The sequence below is a fragment of the Salarias fasciatus genome, chromosome 8 (genome assembly GCF_902148845.1).
Source record: "Salarias fasciatus chromosome 8, fSalaFa1.1, whole genome shotgun sequence".
In the NCBI taxonomy this organism is placed as follows: domain Eukaryota; kingdom Metazoa; phylum Chordata; class Actinopteri; order Blenniiformes; family Blenniidae; genus Salarias; species Salarias fasciatus.
In genome coordinates this window covers 5,593,665-5,609,994 of record NC_043752.1, presented here as the reverse complement: position 1 = coordinate 5,609,994, position 16,330 = coordinate 5,593,665, and the positions used below count along the sequence as shown (strand labels likewise).

Genomic DNA, 16,330 nt, shown 5'->3' with positions numbered 1-16,330 from the left:
CAAAAATGTCTGCGCAGGACTCCAGACGCTTCGAGGGGATTGATGCCGACTTCAGAGAGCTGGCCAGCGCCGCGCATCAGACGCCCAACGTGGTGGAGGCCACCAACAAGCCGGGCTTGTTCCTGAAGCTGGAGGACATCCAGAGCAGGTGAGGAGGAGCTCCGTCCGTCCATCAGGGAGGCGTCTTTCCAAAGCTATTTACTCTTACTGGATCGAACTCGCCAAACCTAGACAAAAGTATTTTTTCCATCCACAGAATTGTGTGTAAGAGCTTTGATGTAATGCAAAACAAAAAACAGATCAATGACACATTTCAGTGAGAAATTTTATTTGTTACAAGCGAATTATCGGATAAATATGAAAATGTTTCTGAGTAATGTTATACATAAATTTTGCAGCTCTTCTCGAGTCTGTTAGTTTTACACCCTTTCTTGGTGCAGCCGACCAAAAACTACCAAGCCTGCGTGTTCAGAGCCGACTGACAGCGGATCAATACTGTGCTGCATGATGGAGGAGTGTCGTTGATGGCCCGCTGCATCTTTGACATTTGGTATTTCGAAGTGGTGATGGTGGATCCTCCAAACAGCTCCGTCCGTCAGACTTCCGCTCATTCTGTCTGCCGTGTTTCCACTGCAGACTCTCTCTGTGTGAAAAAGCTCTGGCCGAGTACCTGGACACCAAGCGTCTGGCTTTCCCTCGCTTTTACTTCATCTCCTCTGCCGACCTGCTGGACATCCTGTCCAACGGCACCAACCCGCACCAGGTGCCTGCACCGCTCGTTTCTGTCACGATATGTATAAAGTATCATGCATTTCATGGGGCTGGTTAAAATAAATGCTTAAATACAGGATATCAAAATGTCCGTTGTTGTAGGTGACCTCTCTTGGCTTTCAGGGGGCCCCCATTGGGCCGCCGCCCACACTTTGGGAATCATCGTCTTAACCAATTAGGACAATGAGAGGTTATGCAGAAACCAGCCTAACCAGAGTTGTGAAACCCTTTTGAGGCTGCAGATATGAATCAGACAGACATTGTCTGCATCGTCAGTAATGAACAGTAATAACTGGGAGATGATTATTTCTCTCATCTGAGAGGGAAAGCAGCTGATTGAGCGATAGTGAGTCCTCTCAGCCCTCCACAGTACTGCCACCGTCCACACAGAGGCGCTGTCGCTCGCGGTTTCCCAGCCGGCCGCCTCCTCCCATCATTGGGACATTGTCTTGTGCATTCAGAGAAATAAATCACAGTTAAGAGCAAGTTGCCACTAAATCTCTCCAAGAGGAAGTTAGCAGGCGTGCTGCAGAACGCGGGTCCTGCCCTTCTATTAACAAATCAGGGAAAAAGAAAAGGAGGAGGGGAAAAAAAAAAAGAAAAGAAGACAAAGCATTGAATGGTTATTTATTTGCGCGGCGGCAGTGAAAACAGCAGCCGGCGCGTGGCGAGCAGAGCGCGGATTGAGCCCGAGCCTGTGTGTTTGCTCAGGTCCAGAAGCATCTGTCTAAGCTGTTTGACAACATGGCCAGGATGCGCTTCCAAGGCGACGGGGAGGGGGGCGCCGCCTCCAAGACCGGCCTGGGCATGTACAGCAAGGAGGACGAGTACGTGGCCTTCGACCGGCCCTGCGACTGCGACGGGCAGGTAAAACCACCGCCTGGCCGCAGACGGCCCGGGTTTCCGGGAGAATCCTCTCACCTGCCCTTTCCTGTAACGGGGAGAATCTCACGGCCCACAATAAAAGCAGACAAATGAAATTGACTCCGCCGTCGCCCCTGGGGTTTTTACATATCAAAGCCTGTAAATCCATTAATTTTCCATTACATGCCATACTATTTGCCCGACTCCACTTCCACTCTAATGCTTATTAATGACCTCATTAGGGCCCATTGATAAGGGAGCCCGCCCCAGCGCGCTCGTCTGACTGACGCCGCCGCGGCGCCTTTTCTCCCCTCCGCCCGCTCTCAGGTGGAGGCGTGGCTGAACCGCGTGTTGGACACCATGCGCTCCACGGTCCGTCACGAGATGACGGAGGCGGTGACGGCCTACGAGGAGAAACCCCGGGAGCAGTGGCTGTTCGACTACCCGGCTCAGGTACAGCGTGTGTTCAGACTGTCCGCTCCCGCTTCCGCTTTTAGAGAACATGGTTTTATATACATAAATCTCTATATATGCATTTTTTTCTTTAACTTTTCCCACAACCTCCCGATTTCCTGCATCGTGTGAAGCGGCTCCCTCCTCTCCAACAGAATTGATTGGGAAGGAATTATTTTTAAACCCCGTGCTCATTATTACCCAATTACCACAACACCTGCTCGGCCCAAGCGGCCTCTTCTTGAAGCGAACTTTCTGCGCCGATCAGCAGAAATCGGCCCCTTTGCATCCAAGTCCAAGCGTTGCCTTCACAACTGAGGTTTGGAAAGGCAAACGTTGGGCGAACATATGGTCCTGACAGTATACGAGGCCATATGTTTGGCTGGCTTCCTGCATGTATCTCGCGTTTCCAAAGTTAACTGCGGGAGAGAATCTGAGAAAACTTCGAGATGCATTAGATCGGCAGGGAAGGGGGGGGGTCAAAAATGGCTCCAAGCCTTCATGTAAATGTTAAAAAATGGTTTTGTTTGTTTTTTTGACAATTTCATCATGTAAATTCTGCGCTGTAAAAAAGAGAAAGTTTAACTTTAAAGGTTATTCTGCCACTTTTCACCATTCAAGATTAAATTAGGTTGTATTTGGCGCCGCTTCCTCCACCAGGTGGCGCTGACGTGCACGCAGATCTGGTGGACGACCGACGTGGGCCTGGCCTTCGCCCGCCTGGAGGAGGGCTACGACAACTCCCTGAAGGACTACTACAAGAAGCAGGTGTCCCAGCTCAACACGCTCATCTCCATGCTGGTGGGCCAGCTGACGCCGGGCGACCGCCAGAAGGTCATGACCATCTGCACCATCGACGTGCACGCCAGGGACGTCGTGGCCAAGATGATCGCCCAGAAGGTGAGAACGCCGCAGACTCCAATGATTCCCGCCGCGTTTTCTGATAGACTCCCACCGGTGAGTAATGCACTGGAGCTGTTCAGGCTGGGTCTGTCATTACCATGATTAGAGGGTGGGAAAGCACGGATTATTTGGGGTTTTATCCGAAGCCTCGCCATCTCTCGCTCAGCTCCCCGTTTTTTTTTTTTTTTTTCCTCTCTCCAAGGTGGAGAATTCTCAGGCCTTTGTGTGGCTGTCGCAGCTGCGGCACCGCTGGGATGAAAGGGAGAAACACTGTTTTGCCAACATCTGCGACGCCCAGTTCCGCTACTCCTACGAATACCTGGGCAACACGCCGCGATTAGTCATCACTCCCCTGACGGACAGGTACGGAGGTGTGAGCGCCGGAGTCTTTGTTCTCAGGCAGCAGAACGCCGAGCGGCGGCGAAATTGACCCGCAGCTCTCTGTTACCGCTGCACGGCTCAGTGAGGAGAACTGGGCTGGATTCACATCTTCCTGTTTGTCAGGTCAGTTTAAGCATGAGGACTCGTGGAAAATGTCTTTATTATTCTTTAAAAATGCAACAGTAAGACGTCACATTCCAGTAAGTGAGGCTAAAACTGAAGGAGTCACATGGATTCAATGCTGCCAAGCTTCCTTTTTTCTTCCTACATCAGATATTACCTAAAATATGTGTAAATTATGTCCAACCTGGAAAAGCAGATTTGTTCGCTAATTAGCACTCTGCTTCGAAACACCAGCTATTGTAGAATAAATCTTCAAACGTATATTAAAGAGAAGAAAATGAACTTCTAGTTTAACCTCTATTGGTTTAAATCTGACAGACTTTGACTGGTGGTATTTGATTCTGCCAGCTGTAGCGTATTATGCTAACACAAAATTCACAGCAGTTCTAACATGAAAGAAAAGCTTGATTAAATGTTTCTCACATGTCCTCCGATCAGGCGACTGAAGGTCACGGCAGTGTCACCCTGGATGAAAGATAAAACCGGTTCAAAGTGGGACAACGGTGATCAAAGGGAGCAATTTTTCCATCGATTTTCTCCGATCCTATTGGTTCGGAGCGATAATGGAAACAGCCGCGTTGCTCTCCCCAGTTCACCAGCCGGGAGGCTCCCGGGCTTCACCTTTAAATTTTCACCTATTACACATATTGACATGTTTTCAAACTGCTCGTTTTACAATTCCCAGAGCAGAAGCTCGCGTGAGGTCAGATCAGATGGAATCAATCTGGGATAACAAGTGTGTCGAAGAGAGTCCTGAGCAGACCTGATGAAGTTGGCAGATTCCTCGCCGGGGAACTGCGCCGGATTTATTTTTCTGATCAGGGCTGCTTTTTTTTTTTTTTGTTTTACAGCAACATGTAAAACCCAGAATTTAGTTGTCTAATAAAAAGCTCCTCTGGTCTCGGAAGAAATGCAGAGTTAAGATACAAGAGCCGAGTCGTCAGCCAGACACGTTAATGATTGCACCTTTCATTAGAGCAGATATACACCGTTTGTTCAGCCTGTTTTACTTCTGGTGCCTGGAGAGGTTTATATAAAAAAACAACTTCCCAAACTCCTAAAATGATCTTTGTCACTGTAACTTCATGCAGTGATTGATTGAATAGTTTGCTTTATAACAGCTCTGCTTTGAGCAAACTTTTGAAAAATGATAGAAGAGTATGTTTTCCAGATCCTGGAAATTCAGATTCTTTTCTCACCATTTTATGTTACATTGTCAGATCGTTCCGTCCGGATCACCCGCTCACCTCGCCAGACAACTTAGCATTCAGTCGTTGGTCGACGCTGCCGGTTCACTCCCGGCTCAAGCACATGTTCAAGAATCCATTTGTGCTGATGAAAATTCATCTTTTTCATTGCTGCGGAAGACACAGACCCCTCATCTGCGGATCTTCATTTGAATCATTATGCACGCCCTCCGCCGGCGGAGCCTCTTTAGACCAAGTCAGCTCGGGCTCCTCGCCAGCGGCTTGTTTGTTGGCGCTCGCGCGCCTGTGCAGGATTTCCTGATAGAGTGAGAGTACACACAGACGGATACCTGCCTCCCAGGGCTCTCTGGCACGCCGCGGCGCCGGGCTGCGCGCCCTTCCCCGGCTGACCGGCGTTCCCTTTGAAGCCGGAACAAAGCAGAGACAATGGGCTTTGATGGGCGGACGAGGCGGCGGCGGCGGCGGAGCACGGCTTCGCCATATGGTGCATGAACCTCGTCACGAACGCCGCAGCAATGGAGCACGGTCCGGGGGAAGCTAGGTGTCAAATCCTTTAATCCACGACTCGAGTGAGCGGCGAGGAGCGTGTCTGCGGTGTGATGTTTTCACGCAACTTTGTTCAAACATCACAGTCAGCGAGAATACAATTCATGTATCTATCTCCACGCTGTGCATATTTGTGTGTGTGCTGAAGGATTTGAAATGGCTAGGTCACCTCAAGCGCAGAGTGTTTACTTTCCCTTCAGTTAATTTGAATTGCACATTTCAGCAATATGGTAATTCTAGATTAAAAAAAAGAAAAAAAAAGAAAGGGAAACAAGATGTACAAGAATTGCCAGGCGGTCCAGGAGATGTACAAATATGATCCAAACAAACTGAACGGAACAAGATTAAAACATCGAATAATGCCAGGGTCGAATTAATCCTCATTTATAACCTTGACGTACGAGAGCACGTCCCTCGCACGGATAATGAATTCTACCACTGCGGCTGTTTTTCACATGCGGGAGGTTGGCACGCTCTCTTACATCTGAAATATTCACCAATTAGAGGGAGATTATGAAAGAAACAACACTGACCGGGAATTTACAGAGGCTGAAACACAAACCTGACACCAACTAACCCAGCCGAAGGAGGAACTTCTTCCAATCGAGTCGCCATGTAGACGAGCAGGAAGCCTTGGTAATTTAGGATAATCCACACACTTTGGTTTTTTTTTTTTCTGGAAGGAGCCAAGAATCCCCAACTATTGTCTGTGGATTATCCTGAGATTATCCTGAGAGACAGAGATATTGTGACGGTGTTGCTGTCGGAGCGCGAGGCCCGGACTGGGTCTTGCTTCGACCGACGCTCCGCTCACCTCGGCTGTGTTGACGCGGAGCCGGAAGTGAAAAATGATCTGAACCCGTCGGCACATTCTGAGCGCAGCCTCATCTCAAGGTCCATCTGTCACATCAGAAAAACTCAAATCGCTAGATATAAGTGAAGAGTTACATAAACAGAATCTCAAGGTCAAGAATAAGTTTGTGTGCTGAGTTTGCGGCCGGGGGGGGGGGGGGAGTTAAGGCCAAGGCGGCGTTGATGCGGTTGAGGCCATTAAAAGGCTTTTTTCCACCGCCGGTGTTTTGACTTCGGAGCACAGATGTTGCGGATAACGTTAATGGCAATTCGGCGTCCCCCGACCCCTCGGCAGCATGACGGTGAGTCGGCACAGACAGGGCCAGACGGGCAGTCCCGCCCGTCAGCGGCAGACGAGCAGACAGGTTTATCTGGGCGACACCTTTCAACGGCAAGGGAGCTGAAGCAGATTAAAAGAAGAGAACGAAAAAAAGACCCTCCGAGTTACAAAGAGACACAAAATGGAATTAGCAGGAAGATTAAAGAAAGTGATTAATAGGGTCGGAAACAAGTGTGTATACAGTTGATTATGCAGCAGCAGATGATAAATATGTTCTGAAGTGAAAATAATCCACTTTCCACTTTACTGAGGATTTCCGTTAAGCTTATCTGAATCTGATAATCTGATTTGTCTTAAATTCTCAAAGACTCACCAAGATGACGACTTGTTTTCTCAAGATCCTAACTTAACATCTTGAATTAGTGACTTAGCTTAGGAAAAACGTGGCTCGGCATTTCATAGTTGCTCGGCTTGCAGGTCATCAGTAGACAAACAGCAACATGTCCCATGATGCTCGAATCATGAGTCAGCAGTTACAGAACCTAAAACTGACCTGAAACCTGTGACTATGCACCTTTCCCCACCGACTCCCGGATCACTGATGCACTCCCTTTTAATTTACAAACCTCAGGAGGGACTTTGAAAATCTACCAACTCAGAAGACAATAACCATGACCATATAAGATCAATACTTTCTCTGTCACTTCTCCACCACGTTTCTTCACCAATCACACATGTCTCATTTTTAAACCGTGACTCATAACATGCCTCACAGATGTAATGAATGACTCAGCAGCTCATTGTGCTTAAAATAAAACAAAACAAAATGCCAAATGATCTCTAAATAATTAGGCAGTTTCTTGACAGACAGATGAGTTTTGAGAGGGAAAGTGATGATATGAAGAAGCTTTCAGATTATTCTAACATACTAAATCGTCCCTGACAGGATTGATGCCACTTTGGCAGAAGTAACCTTCCATACACGTCCAAACGATGACTTTGCCAAGGTCTTTGTCTTGGCTCGTGATCAGTGGGGACTTAATTAATACTGGAAACCATTTTAAAGCCATTGATAATGCTAATAGAGGCTGGATTCCATTTTTTCTGACACAGCAACATGCTCACTCACGGGCACGACGGGAGGCCGGAACAGAGCGGAAAATCGAGTATCGAGAATGTTGGGTTTTTTTTTTTGCTGATACACTCTGGAAATTAGAAGACAGAAGCTGTAAAGCTCGCCGCTGTTGTTTTGTGCGCGGGGTTCTCCTCCTGCAGCTGTATAATTAGGCCAAAGGAAGCCGCTCTGATCTATCAGCGGGAACGCTATTGGCACCTCGTTGGCGAGCGCTCAATACTTCCAGCAGGATCTCCAGATCGGGCCCGTTATGCAGCGTCAGGAATATTTTACCCGCTTCGCTCACATCGGTTTAAAAAAGAGACAGAGAATAAGACACGGTGATTTATTCGTTTTTTTTAAAGAGCAGGTGATAAAACCAGTCACCTTGTCGAAGCCCGGTTCCATCCAGCTCCCTCATCTTTTGCTGTTCGGCGCGGGACGTCTCTGCCCCGCCGCTGATTGAGAATTTTTCGCCCATAATTCAACGGGTGGGGGGGGGGGGGCGGGCGCCCACTGGCACCGCGATGGGGGATGATGCACCGTATACAGATGGGATCATCCGTCTTCTCCTGGCTTGCGTCTCCGGTTTCCATACATCAGCCGTTAACCAGCAGCTCGTTAGAACCGCCGCCGTGTTGACATTCAAGGCGAAACGTCGTTTATTGCCGTGATCGATAAAGCCCTGATTGTCCCCCGTCGGTTCACAAAGCCGCCGCCGTTTCTGTTCTTTTAACATGATTTGAAGCAGGCAGATTGTTTGTGCAGGAGAGACAATCACGGGTGTCACTAATCAGCCCTCATGCTAATCAAAGCGCAGGAGCCGATTGTATTATCATATAATGAAGTCGCGCACGCCGCTCGGCGGTGTCAGCGCCGGTTAGACGCCGCCGTCTGCTCGGGATTTGCCCGTGTGTGCTGTGGGACGGCTGCTTAGGCAATCAAGCCTCTCTCCCATCACGCGCTTATTAAAAGTCGATGCGGATCGTTGAGAGGAAGGTTAATAACGCGGCGGCGGTTGGCGGGAGGGGAAAGTCACCGCCTGTCATGTGAGCGGTTTGAAAGCCCGGCGCCGCACTGATGAGGCCGCTGATCAAACGCCGACTTGAATCTTAGGCCCCCTTTACCCCACGGCGGCGCTCGGAGCCACAAGTTTTCAGCATTTGTGTGTAAATGTCACAATGACTTGACATTTTAAAGTCATGATCCGGACTGATTTTCTCTCCCCGGTCGTGAAACCCGCCTCTCTTTGCGCGTCGGCGCCGCAGGTGCTACATCACGCTGACCCAGTCCCTCCACCTGACCATGAGCGGCGCCCCGGCGGGGCCGGCGGGCACCGGCAAGACGGAGACCACCAAAGACCTGGGCCGGGCCCTGGGCATCATGGTGTACGTGTTCAACTGCTCCGAGCAGATGGACTACAAGGTGAACACACACACACACACACACACACACACACACACACACACACACACACACACACACACACACACACACACACACACACACACACACACGCCTGCGTCATGCACATGCCAACCTTTCTATCTTTGCCTCAGTCAGCGATTCGTCACTCCGTCTTCACGCCCTACCTCTTCCTCACCGCCTCTCTTTTCATCTCCCCATATTTAACCCCCACCCCCCCACCCCCCACCCCCACCCCCCCGCCCGCCGCTTCACCTGCTTTGAAGAAGCCTCCACGTGCGCCGCTGCTTCCCATTCCTGCTCACACCTCCTGCATATCGATCGGTCAGGGGAGATGTAAACATCATCTCATCATTCGCTCCCCCCCCCCCCCGCCTCTCCTGCCATAGACCGGGCGGGGGAGGGAAGGGGGCATCATTACAGCGCAGAGGCGTGCGGCACCCCCGGCTACAGCGCCGCACGGCTCTGCGAGTGTAGCGAGGAGTGCTAATGTACTCCCAGAGCCGCACGCCGGCAGAATCGGCTCCGGTCTGCGTCACACAAGGTTTCCTCGCTTCTGTAATTGGACAGAAAAAGCTCCGTCCTCCCGCTCACCTGCTCTCAAGGTTCATGTTCAGAACAACAAAAAACACATATCCAACGCCCAGAAACTATTTTTTTTTTAAAAGTGCAACGTGCGTGTAAGCCCGCTCTGTGCTCCCCCCTGTACCGTGTCCAAACTTTAACGTGGAACTTCTCCCGCTTGTGCGTCCGCCAGTCCTGTGGGAACATCTACAAAGGCCTGGCGCAGACGGGAGCGTGGGGCTGCTTCGACGAGTTCAACCGGATCTCCGTGGAGGTGCTGTCGGTGGTCGCGGTGCAGGTGAGAGCCAACACACACCTGGGAGTCCTAACAGTCGCCGTCTCCAGCACATGCGCAGTGGCAGCGTCTCCACAATTCAAGTGAAGTTTTGGTGAAAATAAAGACTTAAAAACAGGAGACGGCGTCCACATCGCCGATCGCCTCGCCGTTGATGCTAATCCGCCGCCGCGGCCGCTACCTCTGCTCCTCGCAGCGCCGTCGTAATTGGAGCTTTCTCTGATCTGATTTGAGAGCGGAGGCCCGCCTGAGCTGCTGGTCCTGTCCTCCGTATCTTTCTCCGCTAATAACAGCAACTCCGAACGGACACGAGCCCAAACCCCTCAGAGGACGGGAGGCAATAATTTGGGTAAATTACTGTTTGTTCTGTGTTGGTGCTCTGAGCTTAACCTTGATGTGATTTGCAAATAAGACAGTTATTTTTCACTTGTAATTAGGTTTCTTCTCCTTTTTTTTTTTTGAGGGGGTGGGGGATTAATCGTATTAGTGGAGTAAGAAGCTCCTATTATGTTCTTCTCTAATTTGAGAACTCCTTACCTGTGGTCAGTCACAGAAAATGATTTTCAGTCACATTTTCTCCCCTTTTCTTTAATTTCAAGGCTTTAAAACCAAACTTCTGGTCGTGATGTCTCATTCTGTGTCTGTCATGGTTTCACTGGCGTCACAGTGAACGTTTTGGGTTTCTGTTTCTCAAGCGTCTGAGCAGAAATCTTTCTCTGCTCTATAATATTGCTTCCAATGAAATATCACTTCACGTCATGAACCTGAGCTTGTCAGGATTTTCCCTCCTCCTGCCGATGAACCGAGCTGATCACTCTGACAGCGTCTTTACCTTTGTTCTCCTCTCTGCTTCATTCGTAATGACACACAAAGTAAGAGAGACAAAAAAAAACAAAGAGTAGTTCTCTAGATTCTCCTCCCACTGAAGGATGCACACTCTGGGTGACCTGCAGTCGCTCACCTCTTTGATAAGAAGGTTCTTTTTGAGAAATCAGCCCCATTCGGTGTGTTTTCAGCTGATGCGAGCTTTTCTGCTCGCTTGCAGTCTGTTAAGTTGAATCAAAAAGATCTCTCTCTCTCTCTCTTTACTTTCCAAAGTTGCGTGGCGTTCTCAAACCCTGCATGCGGCTGCCGCCAGCTTCTTCATGCTAGTGCAACACTGTCTAAGCAAAAAAAAAAAAAAATGTATACAGCCGATAAGGAAGGCGATTACGATCGTGACGATAATAGAGATGGAGCTCTTCAAAGGATCATCAGTCACTGCTCGACTCGGCGCCACTCCTCTGCCCTTCTCTCTGTCTCTTCGAGCAGAAATGAAAGTCGTTCCTGTGGAAGTCTGCTCGGGGACTGGATCGGATAGGTGTCGGGTGGCGCGACGGATTATAAATCACGGGTGGCCGCGACGTGGCGAGGCGGACCTTGAGAGCGGAGCGGCGTCGAGGCGTCCCGCCGTGACAGCTGGCAGCTTCCCGCTCAACGCCGAGCCGTCTCTCACCGACGCGCGCGCCCAATCCATCGTCTCCCGAGCAGCTAGCGGCGCGGCGCGGCGCGACACGCCCCGCTGCCGCCCGGGCCTCCCCAACACAGGTGGCGGGACAGACTCGGCGGTAAATTAAGCGGGGACGAGCATAAGGCCGCCAGACGTAACTACATTGAGATAAATCGGTCGGGTCCTTCCTTTGTTGGCGCCAACACAGCTGGACTGTAAATACAGTGTCTGGGAAATTGATTAAAGATGTTTTGTTTCTCTTATAAACAGAATCACAATTGTTTAGCGGCATTGTAAATCTTGTTTTCCCCCACAAGTTCCTCTCTAGCAGACTGAATAACCTGCTCCTTCTGGATCCCGCCTTTCACTTCACCCTCTGTGTTTACAAGCAGAGGAGTTCCTGCAGTACAGAGAGCAGCCCGGCAGCATGATGCTGCCGCCACCGTGCGCTAATCAATAAAAAAAAATTAGATACAATAATGCATAAAAATTACACTTTTATTTATCAATCTGTGACTCTTAGCGAAGAACTTCATGCTGATACATCAGCACAAATATGTTTTTTTCCACCAAATTTATTGCAACACCAGTCGAAAAGTAGTTTTTAATCTGTGACTCGTAAACCTGCATTGAGGATTTCTGAAGTTGTGTAAGTTTTGTGTTGTATTTGTGAAGAGAGAAAAAAAAAACTACAAGTACACAACTCATAATACACAGCAACAAAAAATATGAAAAATACGGTATTTGTGATGCCTTGCCAATGGGGTGGAGCAGCAGTAAGCATCTACTAAAAGTTTTCCAGAAAAGGAAAGTCAGTGAAGTGTACAGTTTGAATTAATCCGCTTGAATTCAAATTTTTTTTTCCTGAATTCTCCAGTTTTAACGGCCAGGATCTCCTGTAAAACACACACTGAGGCTGAATACTTCTTTATAGGTAGTGTATGCTACAGCCTGAAGGCTCCACTCTGTACGTTTAAAGAGACCCCGGTGGATCACACCTCTCTGAACGGTGTCTTCGCAGAACTTTTTCAAAATGTCTTTTTGGCGTTTTACCTCCGTTCATATCCCCGTGGGACAGAGCGGCGAGCTGCTGTCATTTCACATGAAACACAAGCTCCACCAATGTTCTCATAAAATGTAGTGATTCCTTATTTATTTATTTATGCACGTCGGAGCTGGCCCCGTTTGTTTAGTGCCTTTCCTCCCCACCTCCTCGCCATCGTGTTGGTATGACTGAGTGATCTGTAGCGAAGTACTCACCCATGAAGAGATGTTCCTCCTCTTTCCAGCTGTCGACTCGCCACGCTCCTTTACCGCCCGCATGTTAAATTCATAAAGCTTCCTACAGGCTGCGATTCTCAGTCTTAGGCCGAGACTCACACACACACACACAAACACACTGTTCATTTCTGATATCTCATTCAATCATAATGTAGACAAGCTGAGCCTTGGTAGTTCATCCATCCAGCAAACCCTGGATGATAGCACACATTGATAATTGATGGAATTGTGTCCCTTTACGAAAAAAGGAGTTGCATTCTGCATAACAAATTGACAGGGTGTTACAAATCGATTCTAGTGATATTAATGATATGCTAATCAGAGGGAGTTGCTCCCCTCTGAAGTTTCTTTTTGGACTTTTGAAAGATTTGGTCCGGTGTGATGGTTCAACATTCAACTAAACAAACTTCGTCAATACTTTGATACAAAAAAAAATTCTAACACAAAGTGTTTATGATGCAAAGAAACCGCTCAACCATTCTTGTGTCATAATAACACAGAATTATCACATCATTAACAGTGTTAGCTGAATATTTATTCATAGTAACAATGGTAATTCCTGAGTTTCATTCCATGACTTTGGACCAGAATCAATGTAATTTCCTCTGGTTTATGCCCACTTATACTGAGCTTATAAAATTCCAAACTCCTAGTTGAGAACCTTAATCTTGAAACTTTGGGAAGGTTTAACACAGGAGAAAGACCAATATCTGAAACAGAAATGTATAAACTGTCTATTCAAGAGTTTCATATTTGGATGAAAACATTCTGAAAAAAGATCTGCGTGCATGCAGGAACACCAAATATGCTGTATTTTGCATATCAGGCCATTAAGTGGTGCTGCATTTTAGTAACACTAATGCATTCACAAAGGACAGGACGATGGAGTTCAACCAAACAGCCTTTCTTTATATCGGCGCATTCCGTATCTGCTGGATGTAAGACTTGATTCCCCACGTTTGCAGATGATGGTGTAGTGGTTGGTTGTGACTGTATTCCATCAGATCTGTTAAATTCAAAGAGTGAACAGCACTTGAGAGTCTTCCCTTGTTGTTGTTGTTGTTGTTGTTGTTGTTGTTGTTGTTGTCCATTTCAAGCTGTTTACCTTGACTGCAGTACTCTAGGTTAAGACCAGTACCACCAATGCGCTTTTCTGTTTTTGTGCTGATTATACAGTTTTGAATCAGCTTTTTCTTGATGGCATGATAACACTCTCTAGTTATACTTTACGGATTCCTTGATGCATAAGTGTCCCATAAACTGTTTTTGCTTCAGCTGACCACATCTGATGAATTCAGACATTTTCTTGTTCATTTAAAACTGTTGTAAGTCAGTAAAACTGGTACCAAGTGTTGTTTATTATGAGACAACACTATTGAGAATGTTAAATGTGAGAATTTTTTCCCATTTAGAGATTTTTTTTTTCCTTTTTAAATATAAATTTCATCAACTTCTAGCAGATTTTTTTGAGTGCAGGCTGTAAAACCCGTGAAATGAGAGTGTATCTGTTTCATTTAAATACAGCGTAATCCAAAATCTGAAAACGTGTTCTGCAAAATGTTGCAACAGGGAAGCGCAGACGTTGGGACCCAGACTGTGAAACTTCATGTGCGATCTGCACAGATGGGAAAGCAACTAAACAGACCTCCAGCTTAAAACACAGACCACACATCGGTTGTCATGGCTGTGGCTTAGCTGGTAGAGTGCTTACTTTTCAGTTGGAATGTTGCAGGTTCAATCCTCCAGTGGATAAGGCAAGGCAGCAGTGATAGGAGAGTGAAGTTAGACCAATACCACTCGTGGTATGAGAACCACACTGTAGAAATCTGAGTTTGCTGGTTCGATTCCCCTTTGTTGACCCCTGAACTCCGCCCCTCGTCTCTCAGTTTTAGAGTAATTATCTATGAAGGGTTTGAAGGGATGGGTCCTTTTTTACAGGAGGAATATCTTCACATCAGATGGAATCTGAAAGACAGTCATTGTTACCTTTTGTTGAATTCACACACATTAGAAAGTAAAACACACACACACTCACACACACACACACCGGCAGATCTGTTAAATGTCAGCCGCACAGGTACGATCAGTGGAAATGTTGAGTCACACTTGACAGATTTTTTTTCCGGCACTCTGGAGCCGTGTTCCCGTATCCGAGAACAAAGTTGCGTAAATCTTTCCGCGTCTTCAGAAGGAGCTGTGTGAAATCTGATAAACATCCTCAAGTGGTTGGGAAGTTTGTAAAGGAAGCGTGTCTGTGAAGTCAGCTGCTCCGGGCGAGAATATTCCGTTGTGCTCGCTGTCCCCGATCAGGAGGCGTATTCAGCTCTTTGTTGCTCACATGCAGGTGAAGAGCATCCAAGACGCCATCCGCGATAAGAAGCAGAGGTTTAACTTCATGGGGGAGGAGGTGAACCTGTGCCCCTCCGTGGGGATCTTCATCACAATGAACCCGGGCTACGCCGGCCGGACGGAGCTGCCCGAGAACCTCAAGGCGCTTTTCAGGTGGGTCCAAGGACGTCTGTGAACTTTGATCAGTTTCGCTCAGTTATTCAGACGTTTTCACCGCCGAGTCATGCGTCTCAAAGAAATGAGGAGGAATTTCAAAAGAGAAACTCGTTTCAGTTCACTGCGACCTTCAGCGAGGTCAGCCAATACAGATCTGTCTGAGAACTCCGGGCTGTGTCACGAGTTCTTTCTTCACAGAATTTCGTTTCGCATGAAATCGTGAGAGAATTCGTAATTCAACCACGACTTTTTGTTTGAGGTTGTTCTGAACAGTTCTGAACTGGACTTCATGATCATGTCTCACTTTGTGCTTTTGGCTATAACTTTCTGTTGGGTCTCCATTTTTTTTTAATTTTGCCTCTCGACCAGATGCTAAATCTCTTGTTTTCAGTAGACGAAAGGGAGTTTCTGCTCTTCGTACCTCTAGAAAAGCTGTGAACAGTTGAGCCACTTTTCTGCCCGAGTTGAAGAAAACTTAAAGCTCAAGGTGAAAAAGGAAGTAAACAGCTTGGCGGGGAAGAGCTGTGTGGCTGCGATGTTTAATTGTGATGGATTACAACTGGCAGTAAAGCGTTCAGAACTCTCTGCTTTCTGAAAATGAGGGCGCGTGACCTCCGCGGATTGATGGATTGTTTGTGTGCTCTGGTGTTTATTTCCGCGGGAATGCAGTCGATGGTTTTAACGGGCCTTTCCGCACACAGACCCTGCGCCATGGTGGTGCCGGACTTCGAGCTGATCTGCGAGATCATGCTGGTGGCCGAGGGCTTCATCAACGCCCGGGCGCTCGCCCGCAAGTTCATCACGCTCTACACCCTGTGCAAGGAGCTGCTGTCCAAACAGGTACGACCCGAAGCTTCCCTTCTCACATGATAGGAACAAAGTCAGTAGTAAGTGAAAGAGAGGAAATGATCAGACAGACGGACAGTTTATGGCGAGGGATTCAGGCAGGGTGAAGGGGTTCTCAAATTCTCCTCATCTTTCCCACTTCAGCACGTCGTCAGCGAGCAATTACATGCACACGGACAAGAGTCCGCATGGCGTCTGGATGTCGGGACAATCTAAATTTTACTTTAATCCCTTTCATTCATCACACATTTTTTTTTAATGATCTGGCGGGGGAAAGAAAAGCTATAAAAGCTGCTCGCAGTGCAGTACAGTTACAGCTCCTCCGCTCAGGTGAGTGATCTTTATGAGCCCTCAGTTCTGGATGAATTTCCCATGATCACTTCAGTGTCCTAGCACGCTGCCATCTTTTAACGGCAGCTTTATGAAGCTC

The 16,330-nt window shown here is 47.9% G+C and overlaps 1 protein-coding gene across 1 annotated transcript in view; it reads left to right on the top strand.

Moving 5' to 3' along the window:
* Positions 1–16,330, top strand: part of dnah9 (dynein, axonemal, heavy chain 9) — a 138,134-nt gene that overhangs the window by 30,670 nt on the left and 91,134 nt on the right. The window contains exons 27-36 of the mRNA XM_030098214.1: positions 18–148; positions 637–763; positions 1,483–1,638; positions 1,963–2,088; positions 2,749–2,988; positions 3,194–3,354; positions 8,764–8,920; positions 9,678–9,782; positions 14,894–15,051; positions 15,756–15,894. Of these exons, the coding sequence (XP_029954074.1) occupies positions 18–148; positions 637–763; positions 1,483–1,638; positions 1,963–2,088; positions 2,749–2,988; positions 3,194–3,354; positions 8,764–8,920; positions 9,678–9,782; positions 14,894–15,051; positions 15,756–15,894 (1,500 nt within the window). The remainder of the gene's footprint in view (positions 1–17; positions 149–636; positions 764–1,482; positions 1,639–1,962; positions 2,089–2,748; positions 2,989–3,193; positions 3,355–8,763; positions 8,921–9,677; positions 9,783–14,893; positions 15,052–15,755; positions 15,895–16,330) is intronic.